At 44.7% G+C, this 25,180-nt stretch overlaps 1 protein-coding gene and 1 non-coding gene across 8 annotated transcripts in view; both read right to left on the bottom strand.

The window, feature by feature from the left end:
• Positions 1-5,754: 5,754 nt before the first annotated feature.
• On the bottom strand, positions 5,755-5,827 carry TRNAV-CAC (transfer RNA valine (anticodon CAC)). The gene has a single exon. It is a non-coding gene; the product is annotated as a tRNA-Val (tRNA).
• A 4,945-nt stretch (positions 5,828-10,772) lies between these two features.
• Positions 10,773-25,180, bottom strand: part of LOC139059218 (histone acetyltransferase KAT7-like) — a 98,994-nt gene continuing 84,586 nt past the window's right edge. For 6 of the 7 annotated variants that reach the window (XM_070537336.1, XM_070537335.1, XM_070537340.1 and 3 more), the window contains 2 exons: positions 20,505-20,620; positions 10,773-15,896 (listed from right to left, as the gene is read on the bottom strand). In XM_070537336.1, the coding sequence (XP_070393437.1) occupies positions 15,792-15,896; positions 20,505-20,620 (221 nt within the window). In that variant the 3' untranslated portion in view covers positions 10,773-15,791. The remainder of the gene's footprint in view (positions 15,897-20,504; positions 20,621-25,180) is intronic. The other variant, XM_070537338.1, reaches the window with a different exon arrangement.

Below are 25,180 nucleotides of genomic sequence, written 5' to 3'. Positions count from 1 at the left end.
TACACACCTGCACAACCTTCAAAGTTTGTTCAGAGGTGTGAGAAATAACGCCAGCGTCCGCTTTTTGTGCTATAGCTTTTTGATCATGCGGTTTAGGCTGTGGACATAGGGAATGACGCTTTTCGATCACCTTCCTTTTAAACCGGTAGAACTTTTGAACCAGTTTTGCCCCGAAGAGCTGATAAAAGTAGGGCACGCATGCGCACTCGACAATTCTCGAACCCAAGCTTGCTGCCGTCCGAGAGCACAGCGATGCAGTTTGGCCTAAAGTTAGTGCGCGAGCATATACAGGGACACTTGTTTGGATTTGCTCTCGACAGCACCTACATAAAGGGACACTAAAGAGAGAAGCAAATTAATGTGCGCTAGTGAGGCATATACGAAACTCCATTTCTGTGTCCCACTCACGCAGTCGCCCATGTCGCCGACCTGGTTGAGCCCAATGTTTGAACGTGGAGTTTTGTATCACGCAGCGAAGCATGCTGCTAGTTTGGCTTCGCGATAACGCAAAATGTACTTTCGAAGGCTTATTCGAAGCTGCTTTTGCATTCAGCATGTGCCTGTTCATTCGGTATGGCGCCACAATGTGAAGGCATACATTGAAATACGATACTGTGGCCTTTTTTTTCCGCATGGTCGAGCAGTTTTCTAGGGGTAAGTTATACTACAAGCCTTCTTTCGTGACACAGCCAATGGTCTGAAGAGCTGGCTCAGTATCGCCAAGCATTGAAGGACTCTGGCATCGCGCAATACCGTCCGTGTGCGAGAAGGCATTTCGGAAAGAAATCGAATTGCTTCCCGGACTGCAACAAGTTCGGCGACAGTTGATGTTGACTTATGGCCTAGTTTGAACAGTCAGGTGATGATGATTTACGGGATGACGAAGGGCGCAGCACAGTGGCCTAGCCCGGTTGTGGCAGATCGCTTCCACCCCCCTTCCAACAGAAATTTCTGTGTTAGTATGCGGCTTTCCCAACCCCTCTCTCTTCCTCCCCATGCCCGTACCTGGTCAAGCGGGTGCCGCCCCCTCTCCTACGAAAAAGATTTCTTGCTACCCCGCTGCTACAATGGAGGCATATGACCTGACAGATCCATCGGTATATATGTGCGCTGTACCGCCACACATTACATAAATGTGAAACAGGGGGAGCTACTTGATGTCAATGAATTAAACGGAGAACTTCTTTGTAATCTCGTGTATCTGAAGTCAAACTAAAGATTTACGCAGGACCCATGCAGGTGTTCTAGTGGCAAGAAAGAATCTTTATGGAATGCTCTCTGGCGTGATACAATCCTTGAAGTCTGGGTGAGTGACGGGTGGTGATGACAAGGGATGGTGCCTGTGCCGGGGTCAACAAGCGAATGAAGGTACACCCGAAGAGACTCAGAGTATATACATACTGATAAGACGAGCTTCTGCTTTTGTGCTCGGTGCTCTAAGAGTGAGCTTCGAGTACGTCTCACACGTTCTAGCGGCGATCGTCCATATCAGTCTCACGTAGAAAGTTCAAGAGCGACTTTATGGCACGCTGGTCCTGGTCCACTCTTCTCCACGCGCCTAAAATCTTTTCTTCCGAAAAGGGGCGGCAGTTCAAGCAGTCAGCGCTAGACATAAGTGTTCTTCGCATGGCCGCATATTGAGGGCACAGGCAAAGTAGGTGAGCTATTGTCTGGTAAGTGTGACAGACGCTAAAGTCAGGGTACTGTTCTTATGCAATCTTGTGAAATTATCGATCGGTGAGTGCACGCCACACCGAGCCTTAATCGATGAATGAGTTCCATTGTTTCCCTAGCTTTACCGCAGCAAGCACATGCTTCTTCTTCCTTCTTATATATCGATTTATGTCCTAAGGCATCCTGATCTCGTTTCAAAACGTAATGAGCTTCCCTTTGAGTTATCATAAGTTGTTTCTTTCCTGATTTTGTGTTTTCCTCTTATGTTGTCACTCATGGCAGGTTTCTTTTCCATTGCCACCACCCATGAGATTATTTCAGCCTCTCTGAATTTCCACTTGATGATCCTTGCTGTGTCACTCCCCCTACAGGCCACATATGCCGGTAAGCTTCCTAGTTCTTTTCCTCTACTGCGAATCAATGTTTTTCCTGTACAAATACCTCAACGTTCTCTCAACCCATTTACTTTCTTCCATATTCCTCAGTTGTTCTTCATAATCAATTTTACTGTGAGCTTCCCTCACTTCAAAAGTTGTCCCGCCTATATCACCCTGCACAGCTTCATTTAATCTTCTTTTCTAATTTTCATTTCAATTTAATCTTCATTTAGTGTTTTAGTCTTCCCGCGAAAGCCCAATGCGAGGCGTCCCACTGACCTTTGGTTGTCATCGAGTCCTGATTGTACCCCTGATTTCAAGCAAACAACCGCATTTTCAAAAGTAAGTCCTGGAGGCATTACACCTTTCCACATACCCCGGGGCACCTCGTACCAATTGTATCCCCACAGCGCTCTGTGTTTCATTATGGCGGTATTTCTCTTCCCCTTTACTGTTATTTTTTCCTTTGTTTCCATATATCTGTTGCCTTCGTTTCTCCATATACCAAGGTATCTATATTCTTTTGCCCAAGGTATTTCCTGGCCCTTCTCTAACGCTAAATTTCAAACCTAAATTCTCGCATTCCTAGCTGTCCACAGATATTAGCCAGACGTTGCAAATCACTTTGCTTGTTAGTCAGTAACCCCTGAAAAAAAGAAAAACTTGGAAGCTGCTGCTCTACTACTGTACCCGCCTGCTTGTATGAGAGATTAAACCCGCTATTACTTCTTTCTAGCGCCCTCTACATCCCCACCATGTACATCATAAACAGCAATGGGGATAAAGGGCACCCCTGCCTCAGTTCCTTACTGATATCATCTTTTTCCTCGCTCCTCATCCCTTCCCATTCAACGCAAACGGTATTTTCTAGCTAAATCTCTCCTAAAAGCTGTAGACAATTCATCAGCGCCTAAGCCTTCCCCTTCTAGAATATCCCACAATATGTTGCGATCTACGTTGTCATACGCTTCTGTCATGTCTAAAAAAGTCACATATAACGGTCTACTTTCCGCTTCTGATATTTCAGTACACTTAGTAAGAACAAATAAGGTATCATCCAAATGCCTATACCTATTCTGAAGCCGTTCTGAACTGCTCCCAAAATGCCATTATTCTCTGCCCATGCTTGCAGCTTTAATTTGATTGCCTGCATTATTACCGATGTAATGGCCAACAGTCTATACGAGTGAATTCTTTCTCCCCCTTACATTTGTAAATTAAATTCATTCTACTTTGTCGCCAATTCTGTCTGGTATTCGTCTATCTTTTAAAGTTTTTTCCACTCTTTTCACCAGAGCTTCCTTACTTTTTGGTCCTAGTTCATTAATCAGCCTAACGGTATCCTCGTCTAGCCTGTGGCTGTGCGCTTAGGAATTTCTTCTTCGGCTTTCTTCCAGTTGAAATTTGTCAGCACCAGCTCATTTTCCGTCTGGTTCTCTTTCGTACTCTTTTTTTCTTCGAATACAACCTCGTCGAATTGCCTTGGAAAGATATTCGGTTGTTGTTTTTTGGATGCAATTTAATGTCGCTTCCTTTTCCAGTTTGTTTCCATCTTCGTCTAGGATATGTTGTTGTATTTTTGTTGACTGCCTGCCTAATAATTTTATGTGGTTCCAAATATTCTAGGTGCGGCCTTCTTTTTCTCACTTATTTCTGAAAACCAACGTTCACATTCAGGTTTTATCTTTGCTTGCACCCGTATTTGAACCATAGACTTTTTCTCCCGATATATTTCCCATTTACTGGCTACTTCATCCTGCGGCAACTCCGCTTTTTTTTTCTTTTTGCCTGCCTGTGCTCTCGAGACGCTTTCTGTCGTTCGCCCCCCCTCCCCGATCGCGCGTTAGCTCGAGGGTTCACTAAGCGAGCGACGGCGTCCTCTTCTAACCCCAACCACCCGCACTATCCCTCACAAAATTCCACCAATTTAAATGCCAAAGACATCCTTGCTCATCATCGAGGAGTCCGCAGAAAATACCCGCCGCCTCACCCACAACTTAACGGGGAAGAGGCCGCCGATTCGCGTAAAATACAAACCGGGGTGTACCCCATTTAAAATTGCTAAACGCCATCTATCCCACTCGTTATAGGGCCAACTGTCCTTGGTGCGGTGGCATACCTACTCTTATACACATAACCTGGGAGTGCACTAAGCACCCTCACAGGCCAAAACCAGTAGGACAATGGAGCAGTGGGAGGCACAGCTCGCCCGCTCCGACCTGGCAGGACAAAAGTCCTTAATTAGCCAGGTCAGGCAGGCGGCAGGGGCCAGTGGGGCCCAGGACTGAGAGGCTCTGAGCACCCCTCCTTCAAATCTTTACAACTGCAATAAAGTTTCTCTCTCTCTCTCTAACGAACGTGTTGTTCCTCTTTCCGTATTTCTGTTGCTATTACACTTAGAAGCTCACTATATTCCCACTTTTTACTTGGCCATTTGTCAAGTTCCAGGACTCTTGTCACTCTTGGAATAATGTACAACCTTTGGGGCGTATCTTGTCACACAACGATAATAATCATCTGTCTTGCCCGCGTTTCCTTTCTTTAACGCTGCGAGCCCGGTACTTTCCAGTCACGAACGGCATACGCGTTATCAGTGGGACGCAGCGTTCTCGACAGGAAAGTAGCGAGCGCCTAGTTTTCAAGAAAGGAAACGCAAGCAAGGCAGATGACGATTATCGTTGTGGGACAAATATCCACCCCACAGGGTGCAAGCGTTTTATGAGTGCACGTAGCATACGATGAGTTTCTTCCGCAGTTTTGCAAAGTTTAAAACAAAACTTGATGCAAATCCTTCGCTCCTTGAAGTCTGTCATATTCGTTGCTAAGAAACATGCCAAATTAGTGAAACATGGCGCTGCAAAACATCACTTCGCAAAACAATACTAGGGACCATAACCATGCCATAACCCACTCATCCGCAAAGCCTACGCAAGGCTCGCAAGGCATACTACTAGCCACATCTAGCGGCAGAAATCTGTACCATACTTAATACGCCCGCGCTTTTCAATTTCCCAGAACTTTTGAGTAGCTCCCCGCATATTCTTGTCACAAATCGCCAGTCATTTCTTAATGGCCATGTTGAAAAGTAGAGGTGACAGCGGTTTTCACTGTCTTAATACTGTCGGATGAACCAGCAAGGCGTGGTTTTCCATTGTGCGAACAGTGCATGGTGGAGGTCTCGTAAAAGTCCTGGGCGTAGTTCACAAACTCCAAAGGTAACTCCGCGCTTCATTCCTCCCAATATAGCTGCTAGCTTCACTCGGCCGCAGGCCTTGGCAACATCAACAGATGCACATCGGTTAAACCATGCCCCTCCCGGTTTTTCTTGTGTCTGTGTGTCTATGTGTGTGTTTCCATTTGGCACATCTTTTAACAGCTGTGTTGGCTGTAAAAAACACCACAGTCAGTCGATCGTTACAGCTTCAGCAATGTCATGTTGCCAATGCAGCACGCACGTTAACAAATTTTTCCCAGATATTTTTTGTTCTTGCTCTTACAGCCGGATTTGTATAAATATCTGACAGCAGTTGCGCACAACGCGGTGTCATATAGTAAAAGAAAAAAAAAAGGCTACGTTTTCTTGCTTTAATTGTTGCGCGAGAAGGGTTCACTGATTGAGATATACTTTGCGCATGGGTGTACGCGTAGGGGTTCGCTAAAAATTTAAACAATAACAATTGAAAAAAGAAATAGTAAAAAGAACTGTTTCCGCCCGGGATCGAACCGGGGACCTTGCGCGTGTGAGGCGCACGTGATAACCACTACACCACGGAAACAAGCATGTCCGGCGGGAAGTGTAGACATCTTTTAAAGATTTTAAGCACGATTGTATTCGGCATTTTCTGGCCAATAGAGGCGCTGCCCTGGCAGTAGGCAAGCCACCGCCCCGTTCCAAAGGGGACGCTCATAACATCCATCCATCCATCCATCCATGTGTGTCATACCATCAAGTGGGCTTCTTCGATTTTCCACTTCTGGCTACCCGCGGGCTGCCAGAGCCAGCCAGAGCGTCTTCGTTTTTCTCGGGTTGCTCCGCCCACCGCGCTACGCACTTCCGCCGGGCGTTCGTTTTGCTCGCGCTGGACGGTTCTGGCTACCCGCGGGCTGCCAGAACCTGCCAGGACGATTTTGGTCTGGCTGCTCTCTGGAAGTTCTCTGGCTAGCAGACGACTAAAAGAGGCGATGGGCGCTCGCGGCCATCTTTACGGGGACTTCACGGATTTCAACGCGGGCGCTTGAGGACTTAAATTTATCTCGCTCAGCCAACTGTATACGGTCATCTTCGGATTTCCTTACTTCTAGCGTTATCTTTTTAGGTGCTAACGCTCCGTTCCGCATCGCGAAGCGGTGTAATACGAGCCTTGGTGAACCGTTTGAAGCTTTTGTGTGTGTGTCCCCTGATTGTTTCTTCGCGGCGGTGAACAGCGCGCCGCGCTCTCATGCGTGCATGTTATCTGCATCGTGTTCCACGCAAGTTGTAGACGCTCATTCACACATTGCGGTACATCTTGGTTTCGTCTTTCTCTGGTGGCGTTCCTTTTCACATAATTCGCGTATGTATATCTCTCCTTTCTCTGCAGTTAGCGAAGGCTTTGCAGTTCGCCCGTGTTCGCTCCGTCTCTCTGTCGTATGCTTAGGTGGCAGCTCGAAACCGATGTGTGTTCGAACTGCAGGCCGTTGATCTAAGAATACACTGATTTCACTCGGTACATTTAGACACACGTACATTGGCTTATTGCTCTCATGATTGCGACCAATGTTGTTTTTAGTGTGAAACGTTTCGCTGGTCACAGGCGACGTGCATTTTCACGCGCCAGCCGCGTCGAGCTCCTTAAATGAGAAGCACCATCAGCCACAACAAACTTTCTGAAATCGAAGCCTAAGCAGGTCGGCGCGAAATTTTATGCGTATGAGACGTACCCGATAACCTGCTTTCTCATCTCTTGTGATGATACAGCGCCAACTCATCAATGTCGCCGGTGGGCGACGTGATCGCTGCGAACAGGGATCTTCCAGCTATCGCTTTCGAGTATACAATCACGATTTCGCGTCTTGTCATCTGCCGCGTCGGAGGCCACCTGTTGCGCTGCGCAAGGCGAGCTTGGCCCAGTACGCGTCCTGCGACGAGTCGCGCGAAATCGCGCGAAAGCGATCGTATTCCTGAATGCAACTATACATTTTCAAGGTGGCAACGCATAAATGGGCCGACTACGCCGAGCGCGCGTCGGCCTCGACGGGCGCTGCCATGCTGGTAGCATGTTTACATTTGGCCAGCTGCACCGGCGTTCGATTTTGCAAACTTCGGGCAGGTTCGGGTTGTCTTGGGATCCCAGCCCACGTGACTTCCTGTCAGAACCGGAACTAGCTGGCTGCCGTCTGGCGACCAGCGGGCTGCCAGAACTGCGAAAATCGAAGAGGCCCACTGTCGTTTTTTAGCTTTCGGGGTACTGGAGTTGCGAGTTCGAACTGCGGCTAGAGAATGGCCTGACGGCCTGCCCAGGCGCTGCGGAAACGCCGGTCAACAGAGCCCTCTATGTCGCGTTTTTAGGTTTCAGGTAGTACAAAACGTGATGCCCTGAATGCATGGCGCCGCGGCAAATCTGGTCGTCTCAACTGCGCCGCGGTATGTATAGGAGACATTGTAGCACGCCTTCCGTCGCCAAGGAAGCAAAGCGCCGTGCCGATCGAATGCGTGCACTGCGCACGAGAAGTAGCAGACGCCATTTCGGTGCACCGCCGCTTTCATGCGTATGCTGCTCAAGTCGCGCGATGCCAAGCTTCAACGGCAGACTGCTGCAATATGTGCCTGTTTACTTAAGCATTTGCACCAACTCAGAACCGTTGCCCAATAAGAATGAATTAGTCATGAAACTATCATGCTGGCATTAGCACCGTAACTCAGCTTGAGCGGTTCTGGTGTGCGTTGACGCTGAGACTGCCGGCTACATGCATGCTTACGCCGCAAAAGCAATTTCCAGACCTGGCAATCAGTAAATACTGCGACGGAGTGTCTGTAGCTATAGCGCTGACGCGCAGCAGCTTTTCTTTTCGGAAGAACGATGCTGCAGTAACAGTTTCGTTTATGGTAATGACTTTGCCACGTCAGCCTATCAATTTTCTTTCGCGTGCTCTCTCAGCAACACATTCTGAAACAGTTTCAACAACTCTATGTGAACTTCCGCTTAATTAGGTGGGCCGCTTCACCATGAGAAATTGTTTTAGGTCCTGTAAATTCCAGTGCATGGCAGTTTTCTAATAAAAAGAAATCATCCACATGCACCTTTAGAGACGACTGCATTTTTCATGGTTAAGCTAAGATGGGGTGCACTCTCGAGGAGATGATCCACAGGCTACTCTCACCGAACACAGGTGCCTTTTCGGATAGCTAAACACCAAAATAAAGCAACAAATGAAAACTGAATTCAGAAACAAAGCAAGCGAGACCGGCTGTACACAGCCCGGTGACAGCATAACTTAATATGGAGAGCTGCAACTTGTATGTTACTTAACTGATTTTGTCCCTCGCCACCAAGTCATTGCACAGTGCGTTGAAAATTCCAGCATGTCAGGCCGATGACCTTCACGACAATTCACCATGCCTCAATAACAGTGGGGACGATGGTTGGGGACAGCATGCTGCTCAGCGCAGTCTGGCGTATTATTCTAGAGTTTGCTACCAACTCGCCAGGTCCGCCCACTTTCAGCACGGTTTGTCGGACAACAAGCGCCCGCACTCCATGACCTGTGCTGCATTTGGTAGTGCACAATGCCGTGCGTATGCGTCGAACACTTTTAGAGTGCGAGAACTATGCACAAAACTCAAAATAAAGCATAAAACAAGCGAGACCCGTGTTGCTCAACGCGACGGTGTATTTTCCATAAAACAACTATGTAACAACTAAACAACTGTAGGTGCAGCTAGTTCTGCACCTACAGAACTAGCTGGAAAGCTGGTTTTTCATTCTATGCCGGAGCATGCCAAAACTCTCTTATGTAAGCTGTCTTGCACCAATTTGAAAGTATTTTTTATGAAGAATTTTGCGCAGCAGACACACGGCACAGACAAGTGTTTTCTTCTGGACATGCTACTGAAAGCTAGGTGCTAGTTTTCGAAACAAAATTGGCCGAAATAAACTGACATGTTTCGAAATATGAAGCGAAAACTTATTGTATTACATGCTTTTTCGAATTAATTCAACACCACCAGTTTAAGAAACGTCCGCGTGGCGCGCGTGTGTAAGCGTCATCACGTGACATTCTTGACCCATTCGACTTGCTTACGCGAGTACAGAATTAGCATTTCTGGATTTACTACATATTCTGTGAGACAAAGTATTTTTTGATGAACCTAGGTACAGAAAAATACACATTTGCTTATTTTCTTCAATATATGATAATTTCTGGCACCCTCTGGTTTTGGGGCAACTCCTTTTCAGCAGTAAAAGACATCAATGAACTCTGCTTTCAGAAAAGACCACTTCTGAGAAAGAGTTCACTCCCCGTCGTGCGTCTGCAGGTGAAACTCTTTTTTGGCAGAAATCTTTTTGCTCAATATACTTTTGAGCGCCCATGCGACAGGTGTATTAGGCTAAACAAAGGAGCTTTTCAACATCGCCACTCGTCAAAAGCAGTTATGCACATCTGTATAGGTCGCACATGCTCCTAGGCACACTATCTCGGACCCAACAACTCCTGCCAGGTGTCGATCTGCAGAGCAAAGCTGGCTGGTCGCGTGCTCTATACAGCAGTGGACCGCACTGTACATGCACTGTGCTCAACACCCTACACCTTGAAACAAAATTTGGGAGTCCAAATTAACTCGTATTACGAATTACGGATGCCTAAATTGTTCAATGAAATATTGATGCCATTAAAACAAAGCCATGAGACAATCAAAATTGCCTGTTCCCTGTGGTAACGTGTTTCTCCATGAGCATTCCCTTGCGCGTCACCAATTTCTATTTAATGGAGCTAGAAGACGCTTTAGTGGCAGTGTATATGGTATTCTGAAAGCCAAATGACCAGCGTATTTAAATATATGTTCCTGCAGTTTTTGGCTCAAGTTCTTTCACTGTACATTGCAATGGTTATTCTATATTTAAATGTGATATGAAATGGCTTTGGTTTGTACATGAGCATTCATTATACCTTTATATATTGCCGCACAACTATTTCTAAGGTAGTATAAGTATTTATATCACACTTTAACGCACGAGCATGGCGAATGGAGGATGAAGCTTTTTCATTATCTTTTTTTCCAGCTGCAACTCCAACAGTAAACCTGAGACAATGAAATCTGCCTCTTACAAGTAATCTGTGTTTAGCTGGCTTCACAATAACTGAGAACTCGAACATGCTTTGTTTAGGCTCAAGGGCAATGGTTCGAAAAGAACAGGACCAAACTGGGATGAGTATAGACCAGGGCCGGGCACGGGCCAGTTTGATATTACTAGGCTGGGCTCAAGCAGACTAGTGCATGGCACCCATGGTACTTTCAGGAGTGGACCAGGCCCGGGCAACAACAACAACAACAACAACAAAAAAAAAAACAATGCAGTGCTCTAGGTTGCCCCTCACTTTCAGCAGACATTACACAAAGCAGGATTGTTGTTGGTCCATGACATGGTTACCACTATTTTTTTATGCCTTAGAGAAAACAAAATTACAACGTTCAAAATATTATGCAGCTTTTTGCCACTTAAGAGCTTATACAAATAAGAGTCTGACTTAAAAACGTTCTTTATTCCAATACATAAATTTCATTAAAACATTTCATCTCTAAAACAACACATTCAGGAATGAATAAAAACTTCCTCTTAGGTGGCCACCTCATCAATTTTTTTAAACAGCGTTGGCACACGAACACAAGAGAAACTAAACTCATCAAACCAGTGATGATACAACAAGGTACTGTTTTGCAGTCAGTCAATCACACACACACATGAACACAAATAAAACACAGAAAAAGGTATCTGCTACACACAAAGAAATAAGAGGGTGGGAATGAATTGCACAGGGCTACTTGAACAATGGTCATCTTCCTGAACTGCACTGCTACATCCATATTCAGTTCATCTTTCTAAACAGCACTACTATGTCCATGTTCAGTTCAGATCAGCAGGTTGCATGCTGTAAATGCTGCTTCAGGTGGTCAGTTCCACGTAGTTTCATGTGAATTGATTGAATGTATGTATATCACCAAAGGGTGCCTGCATAGCACTTCATTTGCAGTATTCAAACTTGCAGTTTTATGAAGAGCTCCAAAACTACAGCATCTGGGCAGTTAACGGCCAACTGCAAAAACATTTTGGACCGCATAAAAATCTTAGTTTATAGACATGTAGATGTAGAAAAGCATCCATTCAAAATTTCACTCTTGAAATACGAGTGCAACTCACGAAAAGCTCGCAGAACCAGCCATTTTTAATAATGAAACTGCAAGAAAAAATAAGAAATAAAAGAGGCACCATTACAGCTTGCTGGAAGTGATGAATGACATTATGCACGGTGCATCAGTATGATCTACGAGATTGCAACTGTGCACCTGTGCAATCTCCAAGGCCACGCTGCTGCAGGGTGGTGTGACGAGCACTCTCGCTGTGGAGATGTTCTGACTAGCATGTGCTCTGATCGGTCACTGTAGTTCTCGAGGCGTCGTGACACATGACAATGTCCCGCGCACGTGGCGCGCTGAAACATCTCCCAAGAGGCGTACTGGGATTTGCACCGTAAAGATATTACCAGGTGCACGCATCATCTGCTTAGGTACTGTAGGCTGCTTACAAACAAACAAGCAGGCAAAAAAATAAATAAATAAACTATAAGATTCCCAGCTCTGTAGCTCTGTAAGCACTGGTTTAGTGCTCATTTATAACAAATTTAGCCAAAGCAAAATTATGTTGCAGTTGGCCTTTAAACCTTCACAATATGTATGCTCCAGTCCACACATATTCACCACTTTAAAGCCGCAGTAATGCAGAGATACCACATAAAAGAGAGGAAAGCTTTTACAGTGTGTGAACGAAAGAAAGGTAAGCACATTAGCAGCGATGCTAAGTGGATCCAACAAGGCAAATTCTTTATAACACTTGTTGCCCACTAAAGACACGTCTCGTGTACAAAAACAGATACAAAGCCTAGTAATAGCAAGCAGTGAAATCAGCTGGGCTCTACAAAGTGCGCTTGCAGTCAAATATATGCAGAGGCCTCTGTAGTGCATTCAATATGAAATTTTCATTGCAAATGCATCTAAAACAACATGAGCAGTACTCTGGCAAGTAACTAGATCAATTACATTAAAATGGACCTCACATGTACATGTGAGAGCGTAGTATAGACTTCACATTCAACTCGTGGAACTTCACCACAGAACCCAAGTAAGCCACAAAAGCATAAAGAGAACTGTCCTTTTGCAGCCTTGCTGATAAGAGAGTGAAAAAAAAAGGAAAAAAAAAAGGTGAGACACGAAAATAGTATTTGATCACATGAAGAAAATGTGCAGGACGGCTGCAGACAATCACTGTGCACCAGAATTGCACTATGTCCACTACCAAAATCATACTATTACAAATGATATGAGCGCAGTTGCCCAATAATTTTGCGGGCTTAAAAACCATTTGATATGTGCCGCTGGTTCCATGTGTAGAATTCCGCATTGCCAGATCAAGGAAAGCATGCCATTCACGTTGCTATTCATGCAGACTTTTTCTTCTTCCTATATACACAAATTCACCAGGAATGCCTTAGTTCTGTTAATGCTGACACTTCAGATCGGCATGAGAATGAGAAGACGTGGTTAGAGCAAATGAACACAAAATGAGCATGGCTAGCAACTTAACAGGTACATTTTCTTAGAAAGTGCTAGGCGCCAACTAAGTGGAGCATTCTTCCTTCATTTGAATATGCCAAACTTGCATTTAATCGCATAGCAATGCACTAGCCAACCTAAACTGGCAGCTGCAACAAGATGGGAGCACACAAACATTTTCTGTTTATCAAGTGATGGTGATACGGGAGGACCAACTACAAAAATGATTAACAATCAGCTGTGTGGAAATGCTGAAAGATGTGATGCCAGGTTGAATGAAGTGCTCCATAGAGTTGGGCCTTGACACGCATAAAAAAAAAGAAAGATATGAATAAAAATGGGCTTGCTTCATGTTTTAGAACTGTAAAATAAACACACGCTAGGAATGGATAGTAGGTGCACGCCTGAGATAAAGTCCTCAACAGCACTACGCAAATGAGAGTGTCTACAGTAAAGCTTTTTGCGGCTGCCTAAGCAATTTACTTTCGTAAAAAGGTATTTTAACGCCTTTACTGCCCTTCTGCTATCAGAACCTCTAGTAGATGTGAAATGCGCATGGAAATCATACTGGCTACTAGTGTGCCATGAAGTCAGGCATCTTGCACAGGCAGCCGCAGTACTGTAGGTAGTAAAACATGTTTAACATGGTAGCATGTTAAAACAGGCCCTTTTTAGAAGATGCTGACTACACCCACGCCTTGCGCTCAGGAACTTCACTAGGGCATTCAGTCAGAAGATACATTCACATGGGGATGTTTTCCACAAAGCAACACACACGCAAATGCAGTGAACCCTTTTCATGGTCGCTTTCTTATAGCACAGATGACATATGGACAGGAAAACCAAAATAGACAACAGGCATTCTGCTTCTTTTCCTTGTATGTGTATCATGCTCAGTGTAGAAAACGCGAGTTACAACAAGCCTGCTTCGACGTCGTAAAACACCTTTTGTGTCGAACTTTGTAATGTTAAATTTCCTGATAAGCTGTACAGTTCGTGGACAATCTTACCCTCCCTCAGATGCTACTGCAGTTCTATTCAGCATAATTTCATAGGATGATGAACATATGTCATTTAAGGCTTCTTAAAGGGCTCTGAAATTATTTTCTAACTAATCAAAGAGTGGCCTCGCTATTAAAGTACATAGTCCCATGAATCTCATGGCACAAACATTTCTTTCAAATCCTTCAACTATAAGTGGAGTTATCACACAGATACCTGGCTTTCTCTTTCTTTTCACCTCTGCTAGTGTGCTGGAAGCTATGCAACATAGAAGCCAAAAGGGCAAAGTACCGGCCAATAGTTGAGTGTTGTGGAGGTGTATGGATTCGTTACGGCACACCGTGGTGGCCACGAACTATGCTACGCAGCACACTGCTGCCATCTTGGAGGCCACAAGCAGCAGACACCGTTACGCACAGTGCAAAGGTGAAGTGATTTTTCTGTCTTTTTGAGATTGCAGGCATATATATTTTTCATTTATTTAACATAAAATTAGCAACTGTGTATAACTGAGAACGTTCTCGCGACCATGAAATCAGCCAATAGCGTTGGACAGCCAATTGCTTTCAATCAGCTTTCGATGACAACATTGTGGATGCAAGAGCAAGCGTCTGTTCACTGCTTTTTACATGAGGCTGTGAATTTTCTGCTGCATGCTGTGCAATAATATTTGGCTCACATGTTGATAGCAGCCTCGTTAATAGATTGGCAATGTTCTTTTATTATGTTTCAAAAGTGTTTCAGGGCACCCTTAAAGTTCACCTAAAAGAGGGTTCACTGCAAGATATTATTTTCGATACTTTTCTTTCCCCTCCTGAGCGCCTAAAACTGCACTTGGTTGAGGAAAAGGGCCAATTTCTTCAAACACGTTCATACATGCACACATGCTGGCACATACATCTGTGAAACCAAAATTTGCAGGTAGCGCTGTCCCCTCTGCTGCAAACAGCTGATGGTATTGGTAAACTAACAACAATTAACAAGCAGTAGTACAGCTCAGCTGGTGCTCAGTGACTGTTAAACAGAAAAGAGCATCAGCTGACTAATACTTACAATTTCCCACTGACACCCAGCCACCTATGGTCCTTCATCGAACATTTTCTCTCCGAGTGATAACTGCTAGCCTTGGGCACCACAGCTCTTAGTACCTTTAACTTCGAGACTCCTCACTTGTGTGCTGCAAACTGCACACAACCGATACTGAGTACGCCTGCAGAACACAAGCACAGGCATTTGACTTTCTTGAATATGTGTTGAACTAATAGTAGTGCTAGCAATTGCAGCCAGAACCACCAGTTTGCGCAGTGAACTACTTATGACTTTACCTGTGCATTGCAACATTCACAGCTGGATCCCCTGCTTGGTCTTGGGCACCACATTAGTTCGTTTTAGCCTCAGACATTCTCATCCTTTACAAAACTATGCAGATTTTGAGGTGTACTTTTGTCCCACAACAATAATAACCATTTTAGGGAACTATCTGTGTTGGCAGCCTCCAGCACATGCCATTTCTGTGCTCCATAGTGTTTGCACGAAGATTTACTGATCATAAAGTACTGTGCATTTGAATGGATGCACAAAGGTATGGCGATGGTTACTATTGCATGACGAGAGCACACCGCAAGGCGTGTAAAATTTTTCAGTGGGATACTTGCTGTGAATTGCATGCAACTACCACATAGTGCAGACCACAGGCACAAGAACCCGAATGTACCGAAGACACAGTTACACATGCAACAGTGACAGTTGCAGCCTGAGCAGGCAGGTAGCTTGTGTGGTGAGCTACCACCGCATCCCTGCTTCGATTTTCCTTGCCATATCCTCCGACTTGTGCTGTTTTACGTCCACACACCAGTGCATGCCATCCAGCTTGGCTGGCGTGCTTTTCTGTTCTTGCTTTTGGCCTATGCTTGGTACTGGTTGGCAAAGCACTATCGATTGGGCATAGTGTATGGCTTCCATCGGAGGCACTCGGGGTCCAAGGTGCGGTCGTGCCGAACCTTTTTGACTTTGGAGGAACTCTCGGGTGTCTCCTGCTTTTAAGAAAGTGCAAAGAAGAAGAAAGAAAGAAAAGGAGCTTCACATGTTTCATGTCTAACCAGCAATATGAAGATTTCAGTTAACTTGGGCATATTTCTATCAAAGAAGTCCCAAAGCAGATTTTGTTAAACGGAAACTAAAGGCAAATATTATGTAAACATAGACTGTTAAAATATCATTGCGGAAACCCCACAGCACATGTATCTTGCTAAGAAAACGCTTACTTTAAAAGAACATTGTGCCTGAAGGGTTGACATTCCTCTAGAGCAATTTAAATCGCCCGCCACGAGCGAGGAAGTGTGACGCTGCATACATCATCAACACCCTTTACTGCCATCTGTCAGTAAAACAGCGCCAGACATCTGGTGCTATGTTTTTTTTTTAAATGTAAAATGCAACAACATGGCCAGAAACAGAGTGAAGACACAGTCAACAGCGCCCCAAAACATCATATGGATGTGGCATTTTCTGTCACTTGCAGCAATTTCGTTTGCTGCCCGGAAGTATGCACAGTGGCCTGCCTGTTAGTGTTATTTCGTAACATGACAGCAACCAGTACAACTGCTTCAATCCTAATTCGCTTTTGCTACTGCTCTCCTCCGTGACAGCAAGAAATTAATGGTAAAATGAACCTTCACTTTGTTTCATCTCACACTGTTTACAATGTATCCTAGATTACGCGTGCACAATCTCAGCTGCGATGTAGTCACAAAGGCGCCATAGCAATTACCGCTGGCAGCATGGAATGCACTTTTACTGATGATGACGGCATCTTCAAGGGGAGTCCCTCACCAGGCCACATGCAAATTTTGGTTATAAGCCGGAAGTTGTTATATGCCCTCTAAGGAGTGTTCTACTGCAAGTATTTTTCAAATTAGTTGATTAACAGCAGGGATAGAAAGATTTGAAGTGCCGTGAACCCATGATTTCAGGAGGCGAGCATCACCGCCAACCCAGACACTCTCAGAGACGGAAGATCACATGACGAATACGGCACGGGCCCCGTTTATTTTCTATGTCTCTCTTTTTCTCTCTCTCTCTCTCGTTTTTGCTGAGTGGTGCAGTCCTGTGATGGTCTTGCACATGAGCTGTTGCATTGTTGCACTGAACTGTCGCTCTGCATAAGAACACCTGATTAGCAGCATAAGTCAGTGCCACAATCCTGAGCACTGAGGCAGGCGTGAGAGGATGAAAGAGCATGATTGTGGCCCTGGAACACGGTAGAAAATGACGTAGTTTTGTTCTCGGCACATGTCACTATGCGTGACATCACAGCACAGACATGTACGTAGGTGTACTTGCGCAACTGACGTTGACTCTCCTGCTGGGAGTGTGTTGCCCGCGAGGAGGAGGGCAAACAGCACTTAGTTTAAAATTTAAGCTCTTTCCACTACGCATAGGGACATAATACTTAGCAGACACAATCGTTAGAGCGCATTGTAAGCACTGAGTTTGTCAGCTCAAAATGGCCAGACCTGGCGAGGGGCGCTCTCAAAAATAAACACTGAACCCTTTTGGTTAAAATGTTGGCCTCGTGGCAGGTTTGAGATATTTTTATGGGCCTGCAAATGTGTTGATCAGACAACAATGAAAGTTTGCAGCAACTTCTTTTTTCTTTAGATGCTGCGCCCATGTATACAGCTATCCCACAGTGAGATGCAACAGGGTCTATGTGTTGCTTCACTTGGCGCTGTCACTTGATTATCACATGCTTGTGGTTGTCTCTAAGTATGAGCTTCTTGAGCCAACCACGCAAGTGCACTACGTTATATGCAGGAACTACCAAAACGTGAAGGCACGGGGTTCAGTGATAACTAAACCTTTTGACCACCCGATGCGCCGTTGTCAAGGGTAACATCAATGAGTCCTTTTTTCTACAACTGAATAGAACTGCATAAGGAGCATTTTCTATCATCTTTTAATGCAGTGCAATGATCGTTTTAATATCAGCAGTTGAGTACTGGTGACACAATTATAATGAGGAGTTATGGTACCAGCAGGCTAGTACTCGAATTATGCAGCAGAATATCAAATGCTGTTCTATATTTATGTCAATTTCTCGCTTAGTAAAGCTCTGTTCACGATAATATTGATGCCTTGGACATTTTTGTGGGTTAAACTATCACTTTAGCTTGACTTAATATTTGCCTTTAGTGTCCCTTTAACGTTACTGTTACTTTATCTCAATCTTTCTCACTCACTTTGTCCCTGCGAGAGCACCTCAAGCTTTGATGTGAGTCGATATCAAACAGAATGTTTAATCAGTAATGAGCAACAATTACAGCTGATGTGTAAGATCAAGTCTTGTTTGCTGGTGCTTCATGGGGACTTGCAAGGACTAGAGCTGCATCATATTTAATATATTCAAGAATGAATAACGTTTAAGGAACAAGTACACATCTTTTTTTTTTTTTGCATTTAACAAAAATGAGAAAGGTATAGGAAAAGGGCGTAGTGAGCCCCAACAAGTCATTACAAAGGCTGTAACCAGCATATGCTGGCTTGACTTTTCAATTTTGCAGAGCTTAAGGCCACATATTCAACTAGCATAAAAGGCCAACTGCAACGAAATTTCCCTTGGGTCGAATTGACTATGAATGCCTAGTGTACACTCTCAGAGTATTCTTGGCAAAGCCGATGGGCTGGTAATTGCCTAATTTTGTTATTAGCAGCCATTAAATAGCACCTACGCAGATGTGTTCATCTGGCGGCAAGGCGGTAGCGATGTAGATATGGCGAATATTGAAGAACCGTATGCAACTGTTGATCTTTCAGCTGCGCCTTGTTGCACCTAGGCAGCCAGGCATATTGCTTGCTCATCATTTGTGAGCTGACGGGCGTCCTTCTCAGCGTGCATTCTCCCTGCTGCACTCGTGATTTTTAGTTGTGAGAATGCCGACGCATTGTGTGGCCGTCGGGTGCTCGAATACGAGCAATGGCTGTGCAATACACAACGCTGAGTAGAGAAAGGCTGAATGCATCTTTCCTGTCCCGGCTTTCAGGGCGAAAGCGTGCACCGGGGTGCAGCGGGCAAGTTTGACGTGGACCAACCAATGCGCACAAAGCATGTAAACTGCAGTTGATGAAGCTGCACAAGCTACATTTCAACAGCGCAGTCACTTACCCATCAAAATTTGCTTGGCAAATGCTTTCTCAGGGCAGCTATAAGTAATATATATGCCACAATGGCGGACAAATACCAAGGGTAAGATTCAAAGGTAAATTGTATTCAAGAGTCATATTCCCGAGTGATCATTACCGGTAGAGCATGATCTTCAAGATATTCCATGCATCCCAACATTGGACGCGTCGAAGTAGACGAACAAAATCATTTATGACACAGCACCAGCAACGAGCAGGAATCGCATGCTACATATGTCACGAAGAAGAACGCGACACGGCGGCCATGGTGTAGATGCGGCAGCAAGCAATGCAGGAATGCAGTGCCGCCAGACTGTAATGGGCGAAGCTTTATCATGGTCACAGTCCGGCTTGTCTGGCTGTGAGCTTACATTTGATTGGTCGACGAGTCCGGTGCTTCCAGTGTGCCAGGCAGCGGCAGGTGAAGTCGGATACGTCATGGCGGAGGCACCAAGATTGCTAAAATTTAACCCTGCGCTTTAAATGTGACCCACAGCAGTGTGGCAATGAGTTGTTGCTGCAGCACTGGCGGATAAATGCATAGTGAGCGAGCGCTTCTTTGTTCATCGAAGGCATAAATGCAACACGCTTGCTTCAGTGAAGCCGAACAGCATGCTGCAGCATGCAAGCTAGCACGCTATGCAACCTGTTCCAGCTGCTATGGCATGCGATAGGACATATTCTATTCTAGCACCAGACATGCTAGACTGTAGAGCATCCAATTTTCGCTGATGTAGCATAACTGCGCCATGTGTGGATAGCATTTGCATTAAGCTAGGCTATACCGCACCTTTAGCTTGGCCAGCCCAATGTTCTTTTCTACAAGCGGAGGCAGAACGTATCGAGGCCCTGCTGTTGAATGACTGACAACCAGGTAGAGAAAACCGGCAGGATTCAGAGAATACTTCACATTAAAAGAACATCGTGAGCACACAAAAGCACTGACACAGCCCACGAAGCACATAAAGTATAGTAACTCTGTGGCTAGCAGACGTACAGAACGTGTTTGCTGACACACCAGAACGAAATACAAGCAAGGAAAGCAGACAGCATAGGCGCTGATTCTCAATATTCTTCACACTATGTGACTTCCACAGGGAGATAATGGAGGTGTTTTCTTTCTTTTCAGTTTCGGTATGAAAAACATCATTTTTGCGAGCTCTTTGTGATGGATTGACCTGCACTTCAAGCGTAAGATTTTGCACAGAGCTACTGCATGTCTAAATTATCTAGAACTGGCCTTTTTATATGGTAGAAAATTTCATTGCAGTTGGCCTGTAACTAAGCTTGAAGGGCAATAACATTAAAGAATTTTTTAGCAAACACCATAATTTTAAGGTTTACTCATGGTATTGAAATTGCACTTAGATTTTAGAGGGTTCTGAAGACTTTCAGAGATTATCACAGACCATGCAATATAGTAAATAAAAGGAGGAATAAACACAAAGGTGATGGGCACTCACAGTGTTAACGTAATTTCTAAGCACGAGGTGTTTTCCTTTCCAGTACTTTAGCATCCCCAAGGACTGCAACGTGCTGACAATGTCGTACGCACTTACAGCTGTTTCCTGGCTCAGGTCTGGAACAAATGGAATGACGAAGAAAAGTTAGCACGGATCAGTGAAGCAGGTGACATTGCCCTGCTCCGAATGATTAATGAAAAAAGTTGACACAGATCTGAAAGCCACAAAGCAAATGATAATCTCAGTACAAAAACCACAATATCTGAAAAGGAACCCTTTTATACATATCACAGCATACTGTATATGCCAAGTAAATAAGGCAACCACGAATGTAATGTGGGCGAGGGGGGGGGAGGGGGAGTTTCAGTTCCTCAGAAAAAAAAAAAAATTATATCACCATTATGTATAATGCGAAGTGATGTTGCAAAGAAACGGGAAATGACGCACAAAATAGATGTCCGCAGGGCACTTTATTAATTGTTACTGCGAACTGCCATCGCAAAATACACAGTGAAAGGACGAGTGCAGGCACAATTTATTCATTGTCACTGCTGATATCTTTGTCACTGCCAGTGAGAATGACATCGTCCTTTATGCCAACTAGGTTACTGGACAGGCCGCACTTCAGAAGTGCGCGCGGCACAACCTGACACAACAAAGTCATCTATGATTGTGTGTGTTTGAACTCAGCTCTGTATGCGGTAGTGATCACAGTGGTGTCTAGTGGTTTAGCTCACTGCAGGTACAAGCACCAGAAATTTAAAAACAACACACACACACACACACACACACACACACACACACACACACACACACACACACACACACACACACACACACGCACACACACACACACACACACACACACACACACACACACACACACACAATTATATTTTAGTCACAAACCCGAATATAACGTGAGGTGTGCTAAGAGGCCAGAAACTCAAATAATAAACAAATAAATAACTACCACCACATAGAGTGAATGAACACTTACAGTAGACTTCTGTTAATTTGGCCCTGATGAGACTAACAAAACTGGTTTAATTGTCCAGCAAGAAAAATTAAGCAAGAGACAGAAGAAATGCTAGAACATACCCCTCCTTTGGGTAGTATCTGTCCAATTCTAACATTTGCCTGAACTGAATGTGCATACATTTTATAGATTCCTGGTAGAAAACTAACATAGAAATAACCTAAGAGCTCCTCTAAAGAAAGTACAAATCTACCGTACACCCATATTTCAGCAAAAAAAAAAAGTTGCATGTGTTCTATTCTGGCTATCAGCAAAAGATGAAACCAGTGAACTTCACCTTCACAAAATGGAAATTTATGCTTATATCCGTTGTCTTCATTCTGAGAAAGCACTTTGTAGCTATCTATGGACAACAACCTGTTGTCTTCAGTACGATCCACTGTGCGTTTGATATTCTGCATTCACCAAACGACCTCAACAATTGCAAACGAGCAAACTTTGTTTTAGCTTTGGTTAAAATTAAATTAAATTATGGGGTTTTACGTGCCAAAACCACTTTCTGATTATGAGGCACGCTGTAGTGGAGGACTCCGGAAATTTCGGCCACCTGGGGTTCTTTAAAGTGCACCTAAATCTAAGTACACGGGTGTTTTCGCATTTCGCCCCCATCGAAATGCAGCCGCCGTGGCCGGGATTCGATCCCGCAACCTCGTGCTCAGCAGCCCAACACCATATCCACTAAGCAACCGCGGTGGGTTGTTTTGGCTTTGTATTCTATTGCACTACACACAGGCAATTTTCAAACAGTTCCTTGGAAAAAAAATGTGCATTAGAATTGGCTAAGTACTTTTGTAAGCATCTGTTTTTGCTTCGAAATGTTCCTAGAGAATACCGAAAATAGGCATTATCTGTGGGAGATATTTTGGTGTATATTTCACTTCTTTACTGTTCCCTTAACCCTTTGAGGGTCAATTCTTTTTGCCAAATGCCATACCCTCAGGGTCGAGCTTTTCTATTGCAGATTTAAAATTTTCAGAGTGACCTGTTTCGGAAAAAAAAAAATTAGTGGCTATAAAATGAAAAAAAATATTTTCCATAGGCAAACATGCATTGTTTATTCTTGAATACAGATGGGCTTGCATAAATGCTTATAATGAGAATAAAAAAAGTACATCCATTAGTTATATTTTTATTCAGTGTGGGGCGAATCTGCATCAAAGGAATCATCACTCTACTCACTTGCAGAAGAGCAACTGGCCAGCACATCTATAGTGTAATCAAACTGTGTATGTGAGCTCACGCAAGAAAACACTATGGTTGTGCACCCACGAGAAAAACCAAACGAGTCAGAAATTTGCAGTGATCCTTTGTCCCATTGCCAACGAGGGGGCAATCACTTTTTGCGAGTCTCAAGAAAAGATACGCAGGCATGGCAGCATTGTTCATATATAGTGGCATCATTTGTATATGCCAGTGTCCACCTGTGAACAGGTGTAATCACACCCCAAGTGAGCAATAAATGAGCGAACACCTAATGCTGACCTTATGAGAGATTAGAAACCAGGCAGACAGCAGTTTCTATGAGTGCAATAAACGGAAACAGCTCACAAGATGAAACCAAAACTGCACCGCACCAGCACGGATGTGTGAGCGGTTGCTAAACGCTGGCGTAAAGAAGCCGTGGAATGAAAACCAAGAGACAATGGAATAAAAAATACATCCTTGTATTCACACACGCTGGCAGCACTTGCTGTGCAACAGAGTTGAAAAATTGGCATGTCATCCAAGGTACCAATGATATACAGCAGTTAATATACAGCATTAACCATTTGAGACTCGTTCGTGGCACCCTATGTACTAGGCTTGTGCGAATAGTAATACAGTAAAAGCTCGTTAATTCGAACCGCATGGGGAAGCCGCTTCAGTTCGAATTAACGAAAGTTCGAACTAACGAAAGTGAAGGAGAGCAACAGTACACTGCGATTTGGAAGCAGTAGGGCATGTCAGAAATTTGGCGAGTCAAAAAGTGATGGCCTGTGCCGCGGGCACACGCCATCTTCGAGTCGAAGCTCTGGGTCCGACTGTGCCACACCACGGATGTCCAATGAAACGAAGGTTAGCCGAGGCTTAACACCATCACAATGAATCGCGACGGCCGATGCCTCCTAAGCTGAAAAGAGAGGTGCACAACCGATGAAGAATGCCGAGACAAAGACGCTGAACATGTGAAGGTGGCGAAGGCCCTGATTCGTTGGTTCTTGATTGCAAGCGCAGCTGCGACGTACTTGATTCGCTGTGTTTTGGCGCTTGCCGTGCCATCTCCGCACAGCATTAGCAGCTGTACAAGATTTGCGAAGCCTCCGAGATTCGCAGTGGGCAAGAAGTCACTGAGGTTACGTAGAACGGAGAGGCGGCAGCCGCCGCTGCCTTCTGGCTGATCCCGCATCGGTTAGATTTTTTTACGATTTTGCCTTCTCTCGCCGTTCTTTCCGTGTCGGAGGCAATACAGCCTTGTGTGTAGGCAGTAGGCGTGTTTCTCTGGCCGTGTGCCAGGCGAGCGTAGTTCGAATTATCCGTGAGGGAACCTTCTCGTGTTCGAATTAACGGACTTCTTTATACATAGACTTCTGTGGAGCTTGGCCGGACCAAATCGTACAGTTCGAACTATCCATAAATTCGAATTATTGAAGTTCGAATTAACAAGCTTTCACTGTATTTTAGTTCAAAGCGAATTCGAAGCGAATAGTCCTTGGGGTCGAACACTTTCAAAGCGAATTCGAATAGTTGTCAGGTGTCTGAATGAAACGTAACAGTTTAAAGTTGTTCTATGCAAAAATTCTTTATTTCTGAGGTTACAACATACAAAGGCATCACAGAGAATCCTGTGATAACATATTGTAACCAGTAAAAAATGTTCTGCATATAGACTAGTTGTTATCTGTGTGGAAGGGAGCACCTTCTTCTACAACCTACAACACATGTATAAAACATCACAGAAAATCATTTGGTTACAATGGCACCCGCTGTCGAAAATAACCTTTCACTTGTTTGGGTTGCTGGCACTCAAAAGTACCTGCGGGCTGCCCTTACAAGAGACGGGTGAAGGTGGCTGCCTTTGTTCTTCCACCACTCGAGCGGGTCCTCACAGCGAGGAAGGAAGGAAGCTCTCAGGTAGCCCTCAACATCATATTTGATGGAAAGACCAGACTTCATAGTACCATCTGATGCAACGCTTGCAAAGACCCCGACACAGACGCACACACAGAAGCATTTTGGGAGCTATCTAAACCTGTACCACTCTCACTTGATGTTTCACAGCACACAACTTGCAGTGTTCCCTCTGCTATGGTGAGAACACCTCAGGCCCACTTCTTCTCTGCCCTTTACGTACAGCAGGTATCCTTAAATCTTGGGTCCAGCAACATTGCTAGGGCTGTATCCTAAGATGTCTCGAAACCAGGAAACCTTGCCTTGATGCTGCGTGCCAGACTCAAAGCAATTGCCGGCAACTCATCTGATTGAGCTGCGCATCGAGCAAGTACAATGCCAGTACACTCCAGCAATGGAATAACTTGGGACAATGTGTGATATTTGTCCCCAGGTAGCTCTGTTGTGCCTTGAGCAAGTGGATGCAAGTGTGTGATCAACCCGATTCTGCTCAATATGAGCATGAAGCACAAGTCCACGATCGACTTGT

This window comes from Dermacentor albipictus, chromosome 4, assembly GCF_038994185.2.
Source record: "Dermacentor albipictus isolate Rhodes 1998 colony chromosome 4, USDA_Dalb.pri_finalv2, whole genome shotgun sequence".
NCBI lineage: Eukaryota > Metazoa > Arthropoda > Arachnida > Ixodida > Ixodidae > Dermacentor > Dermacentor albipictus.
Note: the sequence above shows the minus strand (reverse complement) of the source record. Positions and strands in the feature narration are given on the sequence as shown.